At 61.4% G+C, this 19,854-nt stretch overlaps 1 protein-coding gene across 1 annotated transcript in view; it reads right to left on the bottom strand.

Annotated features, from left to right (window-relative positions):
* Nucleotides 1-19,854, bottom strand: part of SLC38A8 (solute carrier family 38 member 8) — a 33,337-nt gene that overhangs the window by 9,814 nt on the left and 3,669 nt on the right. Inside the window, exons 2-11 of the mRNA XM_043599771.1 lie at nucleotides 14,884-14,965; nucleotides 14,341-14,435; nucleotides 13,888-14,078; nucleotides 12,425-12,623; nucleotides 9,235-9,376; nucleotides 8,028-8,129; nucleotides 5,942-5,999; nucleotides 1,929-2,043; nucleotides 999-1,146; nucleotides 611-819 (exon numbers count right to left, since the gene is read on the bottom strand). Coding sequence (XP_043455706.1) covers nucleotides 611-819; nucleotides 999-1,146; nucleotides 1,929-2,043; nucleotides 5,942-5,999; nucleotides 8,028-8,129; nucleotides 9,235-9,376; nucleotides 12,425-12,623; nucleotides 13,888-14,078; nucleotides 14,341-14,380 — 1,204 coding nt within the window. The 5' untranslated portion in view covers nucleotides 14,381-14,435; nucleotides 14,884-14,965. The remainder of the gene's footprint in view (nucleotides 1-610; nucleotides 820-998; nucleotides 1,147-1,928; nucleotides 2,044-5,941; nucleotides 6,000-8,027; nucleotides 8,130-9,234; nucleotides 9,377-12,424; nucleotides 12,624-13,887; nucleotides 14,079-14,340; nucleotides 14,436-14,883; nucleotides 14,966-19,854) is intronic.

Raw genomic sequence — 19,854 nt, forward strand, 5'->3', positions numbered from 1 at the left:
CCACGGACCCAGCTCACCATCCCCCTAACACCTCGGCCCTCCTGAGCCTCTCCGACGACAAGCCCTGAGCGCCGCCTCCTCTGGGAGGCCCCCCGGGCTCCCCAGGCTGCAAAAAGCCTCAGGCCTCCTTGACTGGAGCTCCAGCCACCCACATGGGGAAGGTTTTGTACGAAACCATCCGTCTCAGAGACCGTGTTTGCCTCCCAGGGGACCAAGACAAAAAGACGACATTCACAGGGCACCTTTGAACCGCGTAAATTTCACGTAACCAGAAAAGGTTAAAAAAAAAAAAAAAGAAAGAAAGAAAAGAAAAAAAGAAATCCCACAGTGCACGGCGGCACCGGAGACTGGACAAGGTCAAGGCTGACCTGGCACTCCCTGCGCCCCGCCCCGGGAGGCTGCTGGGCCTCTGACCACCTGCAGGACGGGGTGACGACAGCACTCCCAGCGGGTACGACCATCGAGGGTCACGGAGACGTTTAACTCAAGGCACAGAGTCCACGGCCCGTGTCCAGTCAGTAAAGCCTCTGCGGGGCTCCCACCCTCCAGACCCTCGAGTCCCCCACGGGGAGACCGGGCAGGGCCGAGCCGAGCCGAGCGAGGGCCTCACCCGGGAAAATGAAGATAAAGAAGGAACTGATCCCGCCGATGATGCTGACGATCTCACTGAGGTCGGGCAGGAGCAGGGCCATGGCCAGCGTCACGGCGACCCACAGGACGGTCAGTGGCACCCGGACCCACGGCCCCGAGGGCTCCGCCAGGGCCCCGGGCCCACACGCCAGGCACCAGCTCCTCCTCCAGAAATCCTGCATCACCGACCTGAAGGCCACACACCACGGGCGGCTCCAGCCCCGCGCCGGCCCCCACCGGGCACCGTGCACACCCAGCGGGGCTCCGGCCCGTCACCGGGCACCGCTCCCCAAGGACCGCGCCGACCCTCCCGCGGCTCAGTCTGGAGCAGGCACCGACATACAAGGGCCCCGCGGGCCGGACCTCACCTCCCCAGGAAGAGCACAATGGGGTAGACGGTCACGATGGACACTCCAAAGAGGGCCCGGGCCACGATGATGACCACGTCGTCGCCCGGGTAAGACATCAAGATGTCCGCAGAAACTTCGGCCCCGAAGGTCAGGAAGCCGTAAACCCCTGGGAGGCCGAGAAGGCGGAAGGCCGGGGGAGGGGGGGCGGATTACAAGGGCACCGTGCCGGCGGGAGACGTGGACGGAGGGCACGGCACGGGGAACGCCGCGGACAGCGGGCACTGCGTAACACGGCAGCTGCGTCCCCGTGCTGTCCTCCCGAAACTAACGGCGTCGTGGGTCAGCAAGCTTCCTGGGTGACCACGGTGGGCCCCAGTGGCTGGCACACTGCAGCGGCCCAAGGGCTCCCCGGGTCAGGGGCTCCAAAGCCCCGGGCGGGAGGAAAGAAGTCGGCCTGGGCCTGAGACCTGGGCTGTGCCACGGGCACGCTGTGTGACCCCTGAGCAGGTCCCAGCCATCTCTGAGCCCCACTTCCGCGCCCCTCGGAGACTCTTCTGCCTGGAACCCAGGTCTGTGGGCACCCACGTCCGTCAAAGCCACAAGGGCATTTTGTAAATCGCTACCCAGAGATCATGCCATGCGCCGGTCACTACCGTCCCATCGGACATCTGTGTGGCAGGGCGTGGAGCGTACGAGCAGGGTCTCAGCTCTGCACGTCTAGCCGGGGGGCCCTGCCGGACAAGCCACGGAAGCCGTCTGAGCCTCAGCTACTCCTTCCATGAAATGGGGACTTCCCAGGGGGGTCAGGAGTAAACGGGCGAGGGCTGTGACACCCCCCCGGACCCGGCCTGGCGCGGCCCAGCATGCGGTGAGCACTCCTCGGGCACACGTGATTCGGGGTCTCCCGCGCCCCCTGCCCAGCTCCGCGGTGTGCTGGTGCTGCCTTACCTGTCAGCGAGTAGATGAGGCAGCAGGCCAGCAGGGACAGCACAGAGACCAGGGCCCAATGGGCGAGGCTCCGATGGGTCATGCTGCAGTAAATGGACACCCCGGCTTCGTGACACTGCGAGGCAGGGGCGGGGCTCAGGGGGCGCCCGAGGCACCGGGAGCCACCTCGAACGTCTCAGGGCCCCAAAGCACAGGAAGCCACCCACAGGTCTGCCGACAGTAGGAAGTCTAGCAGGGAAATCGGCAGACGGTTACCCGGGATATATGACAGCCCTGAAGGACAAACACAACCTCGCACAGGACGGCCTCGCGGCCGGAACGCTGAGCAAGACGAGAAAACGTGTTTCCGGGGACGTGAAGTTCCGGTTACAAGTTAACCACCCTGGGGCAAGGGTTCTGGACTGCAGTGCCCTTGACATCTGGGGGGGGGGGCTGTCCTGTGCGCTGCAGGATGCTGGGCAGAATCCCTGGTGGGGACCCACTGGACGCCAGGAACACCTCCGCCCTCATTGTGACAACCAAAAACGTCTCTGGACGTTGCCCAATGGCCCCCTAGAACTGCTCCTAGTCGAGAACCACCGCTTCCGGTGACAGAAGGGGGCTGCTGTGGAGCAGGACAGGTCACAAGGGAGCTCGCGGGGGTAACCAGGAACATTCTAGATCCTGACTGGGCTGAGAGTTCCACGGAAATAGACACAGCTATGATTTATGTGTTTCACGTATACTTAATAATGTCATGAGGAGTTTGAAATATAAAACACCTACGGCCAACGTCAAGGACTTTATTTACTTGGGGCAGGACCTGGGCAGTGGCATTTCACCAGCAGCCCAGGAGACCCTGACTGCCACACAGCCGGAGTTGAGAGGCAAGACTTTATCTTGATGCCCCCTATGGCTTCCAGACTGTTCTATGGTTCCTTCCACACATCAGCCTCTTTACTCCCTTCCGATCAAAACCAAACATGCGGATCACCTCCTCCTGCCCACTCTCCAGGCTGCTAGCCATGCCTTCCTCACCCACTGAGCTCAGTTCACCTCTGTTCCTCCTTGCTGCCTCAGGACATTTGCTTGTGCTGGGTCCTCGACCTGGGATTCTCTCTTGGTACGGCCAGCACCTACCCTTACTTTCAGAAAGCTCTCCCCAGCAGGACTGAGCTCTTCCCTGTGTCCCTCCCCTCCCAAGCCCTTCTGGGTTTGCTTGTTCAGGACCTGTTAGCTACATGAGGGCGAGGACCACATTGGCTTCGCTTATGCCTCTGAGCTCAGGCCACACACAGAGCCCGGCCCACAGCTAAAAAACGTTCCAGGGAGACTCAATTACACACCCATTAACCCACCCAGCAAGCAGGAAGCCTCCCCCACCCCCCGCTCCCCAGCACTCAAATGCTTAATAGTCCCACTTGGTGCCAGGGTGAGATGCCAGGTAGTCAAGCAAACATAGCTCCCCCCACTCGTGGAGCATGATGGGGAGGGGCACGCCCTCCCCAACTCCCCTGCAGGGGCCGCGTCCGGGGGAGACTGAGCGCACACACCCTTCCCCCCCGACACTCCTGCCCCAGGCTGCCTTGACCTTGCAGGAGCCTGCTGGCTGCAGGCTGGCTCAGCCAGGCCCTGGGGGCTTTATCCTCAAGGGGAGCCTCAACCAGGGGAAGCGAGGGGAAGCCAGGGGAAGCCAGGGGACCCAGGTTCCCGCCTCCTGTACCTACCCCTATGGCATTTCTCAGGTACATCCGCATGGCTCCCAGAACGGCCCAGACCCCATGACAGGGGGTCTGTCTCCCCATCCCCGCTCCCGAGTACACACCAACCCCCAAGGCCCACAGACTCTGTGGGGTCGCCCAGGACGCCACGCGGTGGGGGTCTCCAGGGCACGGCGAAGCGCAGGGGTGGGGACAGGACGCTCGGCTGTGGCAGGATATCGTCCAGCCCTCCCCCCAGGTTGTCCCAAGACCCCTGGGCCGTTTCTCCTGCCTTTCCACCAGCTTTTACATGGCTCCCAAGGACAGGGCTGCCCGGCTGGGACAGGGGACGGGACCGGGGCGGGGATGGCACCGGCTCTCTGCTCCCAGGGCAGGAGAAACGGCAGGTGGAGGAGCACACTGGCCGGGGAGCGCAAACAGGCCACACGTCGACCGGCTGAGGAGCGGTCTGCAGGCTGCACTCGATGCGGCCGACGACCACCCCGCAGACACGGGAAGCGGGGCAGCGAGCGGCACAGGGCACGGCAGGGGCGAACGTGGAGAGCAGCACGCTGGGGGACAGAAGCCGGGCCCAAGGGACCCCCTTAGAATGAAACGCCCGAAGCAGATCCGCAGAGAGACACGTGGGTGCCAGGGCGTGGGGGCCGGCCGGCCGCAGGTACAGGGCTCCTTTCGGGGCGTCGCCAGCGTTCTGAGTCGCCTGCGGCCAACGAGGGAACTGTTTGCCACGGGACTTAGACCTCAACACGGCTGTTTAAAAACAGCAGCCACGGAGAAGTCCCGGGGTGGCGAGCTGGCTGGGAGCTGAGCCCGCACCCCACGTCTGCCCCTCCTCGGCCCTCGCGCTGCGCTGCAGGCTGGACGGGGCGCCCCGCTGCTCGCTCGAGGGGGCGGGGAGCGGTCTGGCCAGGTCAGAGCTCCGGAGGCCAACAGGAGACTTGCCCTTCCCGCGCCACCCCTCCAGCAGGCTGCCCCTCCTCCTCCTCTCTCCCTCTTCACCCTCAACTGCCCTCCGCCCCCACCCCCCCACCCCCAGATCCTGGTCTCCTCTGGCCTGAGCCCCACCCCCACCCTGCGATTCGCGTCTGTCTTCTCCCAGCTCTTCATCGCTGCCTCCCGTGTCCCTGGAAACCGCAGCCCAGGCCCCGGTTGCTAGGAGAACCGGCTGACGGAGCCGAGGCAAAGGTGAGGGGGGCAGCCCTCGGAAGCATCTGGAAAGCGGCCCCCGCGGCGCAAGCCTGCCGCACCATATGGTGCCCGGGTGCGGGAGAGAGGGATGAAGGCCGCGTCCAAACCGCTGACAACAAAATCGTCGCTTTAGCTCTTTGAAAATACGGGGCGTGCGAGAAGAAATGGGAGACGTTCCTGCGAGCGGCTTGCTGAGCCCCAGAAGCGATATTTCAACTGATTTATAAAGAGGATAAATGGAAACGTTCCAGGGTTGTTTTGTTTTTTTTTTTTAAACGATCCTCAAAGAAAACGCAAGACGGAAAAAGCACAAACAGGAGCTGGAGGACAGAGAAGGGGAGGAACAAGTCAGTCGAGAAGGCACGGCTGTCGGGCCGAACACCACTTGCCCCTGCGAACTCGGTTTTACTTTGGGACCCGTCTGGGGGTGTCTGGGGATGTCTGGGGGTGTCTGGGGATGTCTGGGGGTGTCTGGGGGTGTTTGGGGGTGGCGGGGGCGGCTGTTCTGCCTCCACTGCACCCCTCTAACACCATGGGGGGGCACCTACCTCACCCCTGCAGCTCTCCCGCCGCCTCACCCCTGCCTGCGGCCCCCTCCCTTCCCAGGCTCACTAGCTGAACCCGCTCCCTTCACCCGTCGCCTCCCATAGTTCGGCCCGCCCTCACTCTGTGCCACTCCGTCACAAGCTCCCCTTTTCTGCCCGGTACGCCTCCCGGCCCCCGAACGCCTCCAGAGTCAGGATCTTTCCTCCCCCAGGCACCAGGGACAGCAGCCACCTGCATAAAGGCGTTCTGTCTAAGCGGGTGGCACCAGGTCCCCAGTCAGGGAGATGGCCCCGGGAAAATTTCGCAGAGGAGGGAACAAGCTCCGGAGCCCCACACGCTGCCCCGGACCCAAGAGATGTGCTGCTGGTGCCGGCAGAGGCCGGGTGCCCAGGTTCAACAGTAGTTCACCCCTCACCGAGCCCAGATGCCAACCGACACGCACAGCCTCCAGGAGACCGCCCACCTCGCCCCGTAGCGAGTCTTCCACCTTCTTTCCTGACACAGGGCCACCCTCTCCCGAGGGAGCAGAGTCACCATAGCCCCCCAAGCCACGCACCTCCACCCGCACGCTGCCATTACCTGGAACCCGAAGCAGATCGTAGGGAAGACGCTGAACACGGAGGTCCAGGAGGAGGGGCTGCAAATGGACAAGAACAGGGGTTTGTCACAAAAAGTTCGACTCACAACAACCGCCACTTGAGGAGGGGTTTTAAACAATACCAGGAAAACGTAGCTGAGCCAGGCTGTGACACAGGCTTGTTAATTACCAGGAAAACGATGCATGTGGCACACTGCATCTTCTAAAGACACCTGTGCTCACATTTGCTAAGCTGACCTTCTCCACGGAGGACAGGGCTAGAAGGAATTCCCAACTTTCCGTTCCCATGGAGGTCGAGGTCGGGGGCGGGGGCACTGGCAGCATCCATCAAATCCAATAGGGCAAGGATGGCTTGACCGCCACCCAAACTGCCTGAGAGGACGGAGCCATACATAGGGCAGAGCCTTGAGGTCCGGCCCCCCTCAGGGGCCCCCAGATGAGGACCCCCAGCTCCCTTTGACAAGCTCTGGGTACCAGCCTCTGGCACCTGGGGGGACATAGTGGAGTGAGAGATAAGCAGCACCTACTGGTGTTGGTTCCCCCAGCAGCTCCTGCCCACTCCTCTCTTCCCCTTCTCAGAAGAACTCTCTTCCCTGGGCCTAATCCACTGGGACCCTCAGCCCCTTCTCCCGCCCTCATGAAGCTCTCGTCCCATCACCAGCAGCCTCCGTGGCTAAATTCAAAGCTGGGACTCAGTCCTGCGTGACCCAGCAACAGCCTTTTGGCGGCCGTCACCCCAACCTTCTTGAAATTTTGCTGACTGCTGAGGCCCGCTTTCTATCCTCCTCTACGCTGGGTTGACTAACATCCCCCCAGGTTTATATCCATTGGGAACCTCAGAACAAAGCCTTGTTTGGACACAAGTTCTTGGTAGAGGTCATGAGGGAAAACGAGCTGAGGTCACACCCGAGTGGGGTGGTGTTGTTACCAGAAGAACAGACAGACACAGACAAGGGAAGGTCCTATATGATGGAAACAGAGACAGAGGGATATAACCATGTGCCAAGGGACGCCAAAGATCGCCGGGGCCACCAGAAGCTGGAAGGGGCAGGAAGGATTCTTCCCTCGAGGTACTAGTGAGAGCTCCCCCCCGCCCCGCCCCACCGGAAGCTAACCCATTCTGCACCTTCTCCTTCCTTCTCTTCTCCCGACACCTCCTCCTCCCGTCCCTGACCTCCTGGTGCCGGACTGAGCACCACTGGCTCAGCGTACCGTTCTCACCCGGGCTGGTGGCCTCAAATGCCCCCTCGGGGCTGACACCCACCACCTTTCTCCCTCCAGTCCGGACCCCTCTCTGACCTCCAGACACGCAGGTCTGACTGGCCACCGGACGTCTTCATTGGAGGTCTCAGAACCGCCTCCAACGTAACATGTCCCCACGTGACTTCCTCCCCCTGCCCCTGCTCCCGTCTCATCCACCCCAGGAAACAGCACTGCCACCATTCCCAGCGCTCAAGGCCAAAGCTCAGAGTCGCCCCAGCCTCTTCTCTGCGGTCCTGCTTCCAATCCGTTGGCCAGAAGAGGCTACGAAATTTGTGGAGCCTGGCGCAAAATGAACACGCTGGCACCTTGTTCAGGGAAGAATTTCAGGATGGCAGGGTGCCCGGCAGGGCTCAGTCGGTTAAGCACCCGACTTCAGCTCAAGTCACGATCCCACGGTTCACGGGTTCGAGACCCGCAGCGGGCTCTGGGCTGACGGCTCGGAGCCTGGAGCCTGCTTCGGATGCCGTGTCTCCCTCTCTCTCTCTCTGTCCCTTCCCTGCTTGAGCTGTGTGTGTGTGTGTGTGTGTGTGTGTGTGTGTGTGTGTCTCTTGAAGATAAACGTTAAAAAAAAAATTCAGGATTGCAACAGCAGGCCATTCAGCCACGTGCAGGGCCCTTCTGGGTGACTGCTGGTCACATGCCCGTGGAGATGGCCCTGCCACGAGATCTGATTTCAGCCCGCAGTGGCTTCCCAGCAAACCCCAAGCCCTTGGCACCGCGCAGCATCTCTGCAGGACAGCCCCTCCCCACCCCCACTCTTGGCCTCACACAGGAAGCCATGAACGGCCGCCCCCTCACACTCACCTCTGTGCGGGGCGGGGCTCACGAGCAAGGCCTTGGGGCCCAGTATAGTACTGCACCACGATGACCAGGGCCAGGTAGCAGGCGGCCAGGGTGCCTAGGATGCTAACGTACACGGAACACGGCGTTAGGGGCCTCCACGGTACAGCCACCCCATCACGGGAACACCGGCCCCGCCACACACAGCCCGGAGTGACACAGAGCACCATCTGAGGGCCAGGGTGGCCCATGCCGGCTAGGTGTCGGGCAAGGTCCCCACTGCTCCGAGCCTCGATTTCCGTGTCTGTGTCGTGGAGACAGCGGGAAGCCTGTCTGAGGCCCAGGGGTCAGAGGCGTCGAGCTCCCAACCAGGCCGACACCCGTCAGGTCCGAGAGCTTCGGGAGCCCCCATCTCTCCAACAAGACAGCATTCCGATGTGGCACCCACACCGGGACGCCCTCGGCTCGGCCACACCAAAGCGGGGTGCGCCCCTGACCTTGCTGACACGACAGGAGAGCCAGGCAAGGGCTGGAGCCCAGAGGGGACCTGGGTCCCCCGCGTGCTCTCTCTCCGTTCTAGTTCTAAGGTGAAAAGTCTGTTGGCATTCACGACGCAACAGGGGAAGGCAGGTTGCAAACTCAGGTGAGTCCTTTTGCCAGGTTTTTTGTTTTTTTTTTTTTTCCCCGAAAGTATATATAAAGGGGTAGTTTTAAGTCGGCTAAGCTTCTGACTCCAGCTCAGGTCACGATCTTGTGCAGTTCGTGAGTTCGAGCCCCGCGTCCGGCTCTGTGCCGACAGCTCGGAGCCCGGAGCCTGCTTCGGATTCTGTGTCTCCCTCTCTCTCTCTGCCCCTCCCCCTGCTTGTGCTCTCTCTCAAAAAACAAATAAACGTTAAAAAAAAAGAAACCCAAAACACCTCAGACCGCAAGGTGGAACCCAAGTGTATATCTGGGGTCTCCCCGTGCCTGTGCGCATAAACCGTCTGTAATAATGAAATCACAGAATAGCAGGCATGTCAACACACGTTCTTGTTTAGCTCTGTTTTCTATCCCGCGTACATGTTACTTGGGTAACTTTCCCTCTTTTTTTCTCTTCTCCAAAAGGGGAGGACCAGAGCTGGCCGCCCCCCTAATCCCTGGCAGAATGAACCCCCCGCCCCCACCCCCCACCTGCAGATGCCGGCACAGGTGGGGACCCTGGCAGGGAAGCGTCCGCAGCCCTCCCCCGTACCTGGTGTACTTCTGGAACCCGATCTCGCGCGGGACGGACAGGGGCAGGATGACCAGCGCGGAAAGCAGGGGCAGGGTGAGGCGCTGGTCCACGCACCACGGCTGCGGGGCTGGGGGGGCGCTGGGCAGCAGGAAGCCACACACTGAGGGCAGGGAGGGCAAGAGGGCGGGGACCGCTCAGAGCTGCGGCCCCAGCACCCCCCAGGCTCAGAGCCCCAGCCACAGGGGTCCCTGCTCCCGGGCGGGCCGGGGGCGGCCGGGGCAAGGAGCCCCACCTGTCACGTGCCACCACGGGGGCAGCAACCTTGCCGCAGATTCATTCAACAGCCATTCGGTGACCTTCTGCTAGAGGGGCCGCCACAAGGAAGAGGCCAAGTGGCCTGCCCTTGAGGCACCTGGGCCCTAATCCGCTCAAAAAAGATGCTTTTCTGTTTGCTCATGAGCCTGGGGCGGGGGGGGGGAGCTGATACTGAGAGCCGGTAAACGTCCCCCTGATAAACTCCCCCCCCCCCCAACAGTGGCCCAGAGCGACGGCTTTGTCACACGCCAGGGACTGTCTGCGTGGATGGCCCACGGGTAGGCTGGTCTGGAGGGTCCGCGATGGCTCGACACTGGGTGTCTGGTGGGGATGCCTGAGCCCTCCCTGCAGTCCTGGGGTCTCTCCCACAAGGACCCTCCAGGAGGCTAGGCCGGGGCAACTGGGGGCTCCCTAAGATCCCGGGGGAAACTGCCTGTCCGCTTAAAGGCTGGGCCTGGAACGGGCACCATGTCACATCTGTCATAGTCTGCTGGGCCAACGTGTCTCAGAGCCCATGCTGATGGGGGCAAGGGACACACACTCCTCCCAGCCTCCCACCAACCTCTCAGTAGGGGGAACGGGAGAACCCAGACCGGTGTCCCCCTCCTCCCCACCACAATGAAATGGAGAATTTGAAGGTGACAGAAGAGGCAAGGCCCGTGGGGGAGGGGAGAGCATTGGGGGAGGAGCAAGATGGCCTGGGGCTCGAAAGGGGGGAAGGATGGGGAGGGGGGAGGAGGAGGGGGAGGATGGGGGGGTGTCCCTCCTCCCAGGTCCCCACAGCCCTGCTGCAGAGGGCTGGGAGCTGAGAGATGCTTCCCGGCCCACTTGGGGGCACTTGCTGTGCTGGACTGTGACCCTTCTTTGTTCACCAAATGCAAGCCAGCCATGCACAGAAGCCAAGACCTTACCCGAGTAGCTTGTTTCTACTGAACCCCTGCAAGGCTGGGGGGGGAGGGGGGGGTCCCAGGGTCCCACCCCGAGGTCACTCTACACAGGCACCAGGCACGAGAGCAAAACAGGCGTTCCGGGCCACAAACGCCAGGGGAATGCACACACCCAGAGGTGTACAGAGACCTCGGGGAGTGCCAGACCCACATAGCCTCTGGGAAGGGACACAAGCCCCACTTTTGCATCTAGATCTCCTCAGCCAGGATCCCAGCTCGGACATCTGGGCTCCAGCAGTCCCTCCCGAGCCCTCAACTTTCTAGAACATTCCTTGACGTCTTTCAGCACCTGTCACTTCTGTCATCGGTACCCACTGCACACAAGGACACCAAGCACCCCAACCGCCAAAGGCACCCCCAGTCTTTATTTGGCCCCCCTGCCAAGAAGCCTGCAGAGACAACACATCCCCAACCCTCTAACCACTAACACACAAGCACACCCCAGGCCATCTGCCCAGAGCCCGTGGAGGAGGTCTGCGTCCTCAAGGTTGCTCGGATCACTCCAGCTGCCCTCTGGTGCAACCACCTCTGCCCAGAGGTGGAACCGGACATGACCTCCACTTCACACCGAAAGGCAGGGCGCTTCTATGCCCCTTTTAGCCACCGGGAGGTTCAGATTCGCCAACCTCCATGCTTTTCGGGATACAAGCACCCCCCCAAGACACGGGCACCTGGAACCTCGGGACCCCCAGCACTGGGGGCCTTTGGTTCAAGTGACAGAACAAATAGCAAAACAGATGACCAAAATCCAAGCGTATCGCTAACCACTTTCCAATTTAAAATCCAACACTTAAACACGGAGACTGTTGAGACGATTAAAAAAAAAAAAAGAAAGAAAAAAGCGAGACCCAACTACATGAGGTCCGCAGGAAACATACCTGAAACTCCCAAGTTACCTTTAGGTTCACAACGACCTGGGGCTGGGGGGGGGGGGGGGGGAGGAGGAGGGGAAGAAGCCAGGCAAACACTCAAGGAAGTTGGAGGGACTAGACGCGTGGCAGAGAGGTTGGACTTGAAGGCAAAGTATTACCAGAGACGGGAGGCGACCTTTCACGATCCTCACGGGACAATTCACGGGTGGGAGCCTGCCAACAGAGCTTCGAGCACCAGAAGGCCAAAATGGACAGAATTCAAGGGTCAAACACACCAACCTGCAAACACAGCTGATTTGCACACTCACCTTTCACCACCTGAGGGAGTAACTCCATTTGGAAAAACAATCAGGGAGGCTCGGGAGGATCTCAACCAAGCCGTGGAGCACCTAGAGATGATGCAGTGTTCGAGAACACTCCACCCAACTGCACCAGGCACGTCCCTGAAGGGCCCCCGGAGCGCCCACCACGACTGATCACATGGGGGCCCAGAGCAAGTCTCCGAGGCCAAAGACTGAAACCACACGGAGCATGTTCTCCGACCGTGGCACAACTAAGGCAGAAACCAGAAAGCGATCTAGGAAACTCCGCAAGTAAGTGGAAACTGAACCACACAAGCGTCAACACCCGTGAGTCGAGGAAGAAATCCCAGCAAGAATTCGCAAATACGCTGAATCGAACAAAAAGGAAACCTATCAAAGCAGGCACGATGCAGCTAGCAGTGTTTGCAGGGAAACGGTCCACGGGGGACGAGAAGCCAAGGGGGCCTGGGCTCAGGCCTGGACGTCCATCCCCAGATTCAAGGTGTTACTGGCTCGCTCTCCAAAGGGACTTCTCTGCAGTTGGCTTGGCTTCCCCATCCGTAAACTGGATTGTCCCCACTAGACATCCAGCACGGCCCCTCCCCCTCCATGACTCCCAGGGTGCTCATTACCACTCCTTCTGCCACGATGTAAGGAGCTCAGGGGTGGCCTTGGCCTCTGCTGTCCCCCCAAGGCCCCCCCCAGTACCCACATCCCGCTCATCAACCAGAAGCCCCCTGGGGGCGCCCCCCACTCCTGTGCCAGTACTTACGCTTCTCCAGCTGGTCCCCAATCACCCTAAGGAAGGCCACGGAGATCATGAGCAGGTTGACGATGAAGCAGGCCTCACACAGCTTCCCCAGGGCCGGGCCACACAGCCCTCCAACCACACCCTGGTAGGTCGTCTGGCCGCTGACAGAGGCAGCATAGCCCAGGATGACCAGCCCGCTGATGAGAAAGACCAAGGAGACCTGCGGAGCAGGACCGTGGGGCCAGGGTGACCCCCAGCCCACCACCCGAGCCAGCTGCCCCGCAGGCGCTTTTTTTTTTTTTTTAATTAAGTAGGCTCGGGGCCCAACATGGGGCTTGAACTCAGAACCCTGAGATCAAGAGTCGCACATGCTCTACCGACCGACCCTGCCAGGCGCCCCAGACCCTTGGGACTTTGATATCACTCTCCACCAGGCCTGTCACCCACACAGGCCACCTGGAGACCAGGGACCTCTACCCAATGTGCTACCAGGCCTGCCCCTGCCCGGAGATCAGAGCCACAGGGCAAGCGATTGTCGAGGCCTCTCGGGCTGTACGTCTCTGCACCTGGGATTCCTACTATCCTGCCCCAGTTGGATAAATGAGATCTCAGAAACCCAGAGAGTCTCAATTACTCTCCTAAAATCCCGTGGGTTGTGGGTTAAAAGAACACACGTATCGTTGGAAGAGATCCGACCGTACAACCCTAACCCGTCAGGACTGAGAACCCACCACCGTGCCCCGGAGCTCGCTCGTGTCCTGTCCCCCAAAGAAACCCCTGCCCTATCGTCCCACGGTTACCTATTTTCATAGGCCGGACACTACACAAGCTAGGACTGGGCAGTTTCCCGAAGGACAGAAAAGGCCCCGTGGCCACGATCAGCTGGCCGCCATAAAAAGGCATTTAAAATCACGTCTGTGGACCAGCTCCCCACACAACTCAGCTGTTGCTATCAGCTGCGGAAACAGAATCTTCGCAAATAAAATGAAGCTGTGCTAATTAGCGGCCCTTCTCCGCTGGGGCTGTCCAGCCCTGGCCTTTCTAGAAGGGAGTTCAGGCTCCACATGCAGCTGGCCGGACTGGCTAAATGGCTGTGACGGGTCGGCAGGCCGGGCCGGGTGTGGGGTGGGGGTCACAGCATCTTACACCCGATCCGACCGCACGCAGGGCTCAACTTTCAGCATCGAGCTGTAACCAGCCGGTGAGAGGAGCCAACTGGCCAGGTGACCGCCTGCAGATGATCACTTGAGGCAGGCGCCTCCCCACCCCCCACCCTCAACAGCCTAGGGGTGCTCGCCACTCGGGGCTGCGGTGGGAGGACCCCGTCCCGCGGCAGCTGAGCAGAGAGCGAACGCAAACGGGAGTCTCCAAAGGGGTCGTTTCTACAACAGGCAGCTCCCCAGGAGGGATGCTGAGGATTCCCCTCTGGATCCCACCCCAGGAGACCCGCCCCCTGCCCCAAAAAATGCTCTACAGGTGCTTACCAGCTCCACCAGGAAGGCGGGGGTCACCCCACCCGCCTTGTGGAAGGCCCAGGGGAAGTTGAGCAGGCCGGCCCCCAGCGCGGATTTCAGGAGGATGAAGACAGCGCCCAGCGAGGACAGAGAGGGGCTGGCGGCTGCGGGGACCGGCTTCTCTGCGAGGCCTGGGCTGCCGGCCATCGGTCCCTCCATGGCTAGAAGCAGCAGGGAGGCGGGGGGGGGGGGGGGGGGGGGGGGGGGGGGGGGCGGTGAAGAGGCGCAGTCCTCACACTGCCTTCCTGGCTGTGACTGGTCTCGCTCCCCAAATCAGAGTCACCCATCTGTCCCAACGGCCCCACGCCACGGGCTGCCTCGTGCTGCCCTTTTAAGTGACCCGCTCCCAGGCCCCGGTTTATCCTCACCGGGGGACCTCCTACCCTCCTCTCCCGAGCCTCCACCCCAGCCCCTCACCCTTACCCCCAAATCCAGACTTCAAGATCAGATAGTTGTCAGCCATCAGGGACAGGGCTCAGGCTCACTCCAGCTGGTTCAGCGGCATTTCTTGGGCCCCACTGGTGGAAGAAGGAAGGTTCTAGCTGTGCCCGAGGTGGGGAGATGATTCGGGAATTAAGGGAGCTCTAGAGAGCACGTGTTGGGGTCATGTCTCAACACCAAGGGGAACAAGGACAAGAGGTCAGAGCCATCGGTCCCAAGAGCTTGCAGCGTCTGTGACTGCCAGCCTGAGGAGGGGGTCTTAAGACGCCCTCCCCTCCCCCACCCGGGTGAAGGCCCCTCCCAGGAGGCGGGGCTTTCCTGGCTGCTGAGGGTCTGATGGAGGGCAGCTGGGAGAGCAGGAGGGGCAGGCCTGCACCTGATCTCAGTCAATGACCTGGGCCCAGGATCCCTCTCTGAGGCCCCCCAGTCTGAGGAAGGGGGGCTTGGTTAAGAGCTCAGAGCTCAGCTAGACCATGTGATCTCTCCAAGCCTAGTTTCCATCCACAAAGGGGTCCGCGTGCCCACCTTGCAGCTCGCCGTGGGCTGTGGGGCCCGCTGTGGACTCAAGTGCGTGCAAAGGCCCAGGCAGTCAGCAGGTGCTTGGCCCCTGAAACGAATGTGCTCGTGAATCGCCTGGGGTCTTGGCAGAAGGCAGATTCGAATTCACTGTCCCCTCGGTGGAGCCCAGACTCCACATCACTCCCGAGGTCCGGGGAGGCGGGCGTGGCTGGTCTGGGACCTGACGTTGAGTAGACACCGCTTCTCCGACCTGCTGTGCTGTCCGCTGAGATGGCAGAATACAGGAAATTGTCCCCTTCGGGAAAACACAGGTCCACGAAGGTCACATCCGGAATTCTAACGTGAACCTGCTTTACTCCTGGCACCCGGGCTCGAGTCCCCTTGGGGGCATGTGACAACCCAGATTGAGGGCTGTGTGACAGACAACCCAGCGGTTTCTGACCCCGTGGGTCTGAGAATCCGCATTCCTACCCGGCTCCCCGGTGACGCGGATACAGCGGGTGCAGGGACCCCCTCTTAAGGACTGCGGCTTTCAGTTAACCATCTCCGGAGCCAGAGCCTCACCCGATCAGTCCTTATCTGGCGGACACCAGATCAGCGCCCAGGGCTTTTTCTCCATGTGGTTTCCAACGGTCTCCAGCCCCTGACCGTGTCACCAGCAGACTGTTGGTCTTTGCAGGCTCCGCGTAGAGGCGTTGAGTGAGCGTTTGACCTGCTGAGTGGCAGGCGTGGATGCGAAAAGGGAGCCGGGATTGTGGCCCAGGAGCGCACAGCTGGACCGGCGCTCACCGATGCTGGGAACCGGGCCCTGTAGCCGGCGCTGGGCGTCTCACTGGGTCCCCCACAGCGAATCCCGAGGGGGTGACACCATAGTGCTCGACGCAGAGCGGGCAGTGAGCTCAGGCAGGTGGAGCAGGGGGCTCAGAACGGGCCCGCTGGCAAGTGCCCGGGGTTCAACCCTGGCTGCGTCATCCCAAAACCTGCTTCACCCCGCACCCTGCCTGGCTGCCAGCGCCCAGGACGGGAGGCACTGAGCCAGAGAGCGAGAGAGAGAAAAAGGCGTGACTTCCCCCACGCAAGGAGCCTCCTGAAGCTGCCATAACAAACTCACCAGCTGGGGGGGTCTCAAAACAATGGGAATTTATTCTCTCCCAGCAGGGCCGCCCTCCCTCCAAAGGCTCCAGGGCGTGATCCCTCCGGCCTCATCCAGCTCCTAAGGGCTCCAGGCGGTGCTGGGCTGGTGGCCACGTCCCTCCGGGTGCCATCTTCCCACACCCGCCCCGTGTCTGGGTCCTCTCCTATTCGTGGGAGGACACCTGTCCTGGGATTTGAGCCCACTCACTCATTCCAGAAGGATCTCATCTCGAGATCCTTTCCTCACTGCACCTGCAAAGCAGAAGACCCACTTTCCAGATAAGGTCACATCCTCAGGCTCTAGGGCACACTACTCAGCACGACAGGGGCCACCCTTCGGCACACTGCGCCCCATGGGGCTGGGGCCTGAGCGCGTTCTCATTCGACGCACGCAGACTGACAGCGAGTCAGAGGCGAAAGACAAGGGCTCCGTTCTGGAGGAAAGGCCGAAGTATGAAGAGACCAGGACTAGACAAATAGGGTCCAAAGAGTAGGAGAGGTGACCACGAGGGGCGCCTGGGTGGCTCAGTCTGTTGAGCGTCCGACTTCAGCTCAGGTCACGATCTCGCGGTCCGTGAGCTCGAGCCCCGCGTCGGGCTCTGGGCTGATGGCTCAAAGCCTGGAGCCTGCTTCCGATTCTGTGTCTCCCTCTCTCTCTGCCCCTCCCCCGTTCATGCTCTGTCTCTCTCTGTCCCAAAAATAAATAAACGTTGAAAAAAAAAGGGGGGTGACCACGAGACCCCAGCTGCAGGAGGGTTCCCTGGAGGAAGGTGAAGGGCAGGGGAAGGGAGGCATCGGAGGAGCAGGGAGTCCCTGTGTGAAGGCTCAGCCAGGGGCCCTGGGAAGGCCTCTGGGTTCTGGGGTCCCCCAGGGACCTGGGAGAGGCCATTCTTGCTGGACCAGGCGTTTCAGCCCCACCTCTTCCCTGTGGAGGTTTTCCAGGAGTGCAGGGAGGTCATCGGCCCAGCCCGATGGGGAGGATGCCGGGCACGGGGTGGGGGTGGGGGGGCGCGGCAGGTGGGGGGCGCAGACCAAGCCCAAGCCGGGTTGGGCCTCAAAATCCGCATAGCTCGCACCCTCCGCCCACATCCACCCCGAGGCGCAGGGAGAGATGATTTAGCTTCCTCCCTCACCAGCGGCTGGCTTTGTACTTTTGTACTCCCTAATCTGGGCTCTGCGAGCCTGGGGCACCTCCAGGTCCCTGCCTGGATACCTCATTAGCTGCCCATTAACGTGCATGACTTAGAAATTGGCCACCGGGCTGTGAAATTCCACTCGAGGACGAAAACCTCTTAGTTCTGAGGCGCTTTGATACTCGCTCTCTGCCGGCCTCCCAGGGCTGCCGTGACCTTTCTGGGCTGTGGAGAGGCGCCCTGGGGGCCCCATCTGTGTGGGCGGGCGGCTCTGGAGCACAAGGGAGCCAGTGAGGTGGCAAGCTGGCGCCTCCGTGGGCCAGGCAGGTGGCGGCTCGGCCCGGCGCCCACGCACGGGAGCGCCTGTCATCAAGGGTTGTTCTCCAGGGTCCAGCTCCTACTTTTCTCCACAGAGTACGGGCCACATGACAGGTTCAGAACTTCAGGGAGAGAGTGACCTCGCTTGTTTCCCCAGACCCGTTAGAATGTTCTGGAAGACAGATGAGGGCAGGTCCCAGGAGCCAGAGTCCCTGGCTCCCTTTGTGCACTGGTTCTGTGGTCTGGGCCTTGCTGCGACCACTGGTGACATGGGATCACAGATCCCACCCTACGGGGCTGTTCCGGGGATTCCTGAGAATTCTCTGTGCTCTCGGCACAGGAGTGAGTGGAACGGGGCGTGTCAAACTCCACCATCGGTACCGATGTGTCTTTACCTCGGCCTGATTCTGGGCTTCTGGAACAGCGTTCTGAACCCCGGCTACGCGAGAATACTGGAGGAACTCTTCACATGGCTCAGGGCTTCGGATGACATTGGTCTGGGCTGTGGCGGGCATCCGGGCTTCCAGAAAGCTCCCCAAGAGCTGCTGAGGCGCGTGGAGGAGCTCGGCTCTGGGGAGGCAGGGTCCCTGTGTCACCTGCGCTCCTGAGCCCGCGGCCCCTCCTTTCCCCCAGCGTCTGTGTGTCTGTCCCTGGCCGAGGGCAGCACCCTGGGCGGGGTGAACCCGCTACTGGAAAAGGCCAGGAAACGGACTCTCCCCGGGAGCCCCCGGAGCGAATCAGCGCTGCCCACGCCTGACTTTAGCCCGTGAGACTGATTCTGGCTTTCCCGCCTTCAGAACCGCAGAAGAAAATGCTTTGTTTTCAGCCCCAACTTTGCGGAAACTTGTTACGGCGGCAGCAGGAAATGGGTCCACCCAGCACCCCGGGCCCTGATGGCGGCGCCCCTCAGGCTGGAGGTCCGTGGACCCCCGCCCCACGCTCTTCCGCAGAGTGGAGGCTGGGCCTCCAGGTGACACAGGGCCCAGGGCACGGCCCTGGCAAGTCCTGCTGTCCTGTCCCCTCCCTGTAATGAGGGGCCGGTCCCAGAATCTGGCTCTGGGGGAAGGGAGGGAACGGCACCCTGCCTCTCAGCCAGAGGAGGAAGCGCCCGGGGCGGGGCGAGGGGGGGGGAGGGGGGGTCAGCAGCCAGACAGCAGGCCAACGGCAAGGGCAAGGCGGTGAGGAGGGCGCCCAGCCCCTGCAGGGGCTCTGTCATCGGGTTCTGACCCCTGGGCCCGTGCTGACGCTGGGGTCTGGACGGCCGGACGGCCTCTCCCAGCCTCAGGGGCTCCCACCTCGCCTGGTACCAGAACCCCTTGGGGAGACGTGGGGGTTTTGGTAGCTTTGTCACACACACACAAGCCACCACCTTAACACCCTCAAGCGTGCGGCCAGGTGGCACTCCGTATACTCACGATGTTGTGCAACCGTCACCACCACCCCGTTCTAGGACTTTTGTCCCCCAAAGGAAACCCCTTTCCCCGTCAGCGGTCCCTGCCCCCGCCCCGCCCGCTTTCTGTCCCTGCGTTTGCCTGCTCTGCAATCACACAATTTGTGGCCTTTGGTGTCAGGCTTCTCCTGCTCAGCAGGGCGGTCTCGAGGCTTGCGATCAGTACGCTTCATTCCTTGGCGTCCGGACGGGTCACCTTCTGCTCCTCGGCAAATCTGCGGATGCACCTCTGGCTCATCTGTGGCTCTTGGCTGTTGGGAGTCGTGTGGCCGTGGGCTGCCACGTACACACTTGGCTCAAACACCTGCTTGCGATTCGGTTGGGTCTACGCCCAGCCGCGGGAGAGCCGGGTCGTATGCCAGCGGTTCACCTTGGGGAGCTTTTAAAATTGATTGCTGAGCTCTTCCCACGCAGCCTATGGTTTAGTAGGTCTGGTGGGAGGCCCAGGAATCTGTATTTCTAAGATACGCACCCGCACTGCCCTCAGGCCGCCAACAGATGAAACCAACATCCTGTGTGTTAATATCCGCTTATGTGGGTAGTACCAACCGTTAAGAAAAAAAGCGAGAATTTTGCTATTTCTCTGGATGCTTCTATTTAATCTATTTATGAGACTCCCGGACTCCATTTTGTGTCCAGCAGATCTAAATCTAAGTAGCACCCCCATCGTTACCAGGAAGTGGGCATCTTTCCCGCCATAGGGAAAGGGGAAGGAGCCCTGTGTTGAGGGGCCTCAGGCCCAGGTCAGAGCTGGGCTTCGAATGCTGGTCTCACCGCGGTTTCCTCATCTGAGAAATGGCAGTGACAGCATCACACGGTGCTGGGACCCCCAGGTGGCACAAGGCACATGAGACACGGGCCGGTGTGGCGTGCCCGGTGGCTCAGTCGGTTGAGCGTCCGACTTCCGCTCAGGTCATGATCTCACGGTTTGTGAGTTCGAGC

Source organism: Prionailurus bengalensis, chromosome E2 (assembly GCF_016509475.1).
Source record: "Prionailurus bengalensis isolate Pbe53 chromosome E2, Fcat_Pben_1.1_paternal_pri, whole genome shotgun sequence".
Classification (NCBI taxonomy): Eukaryota; Metazoa; Chordata; class Mammalia; order Carnivora; family Felidae; genus Prionailurus; species Prionailurus bengalensis.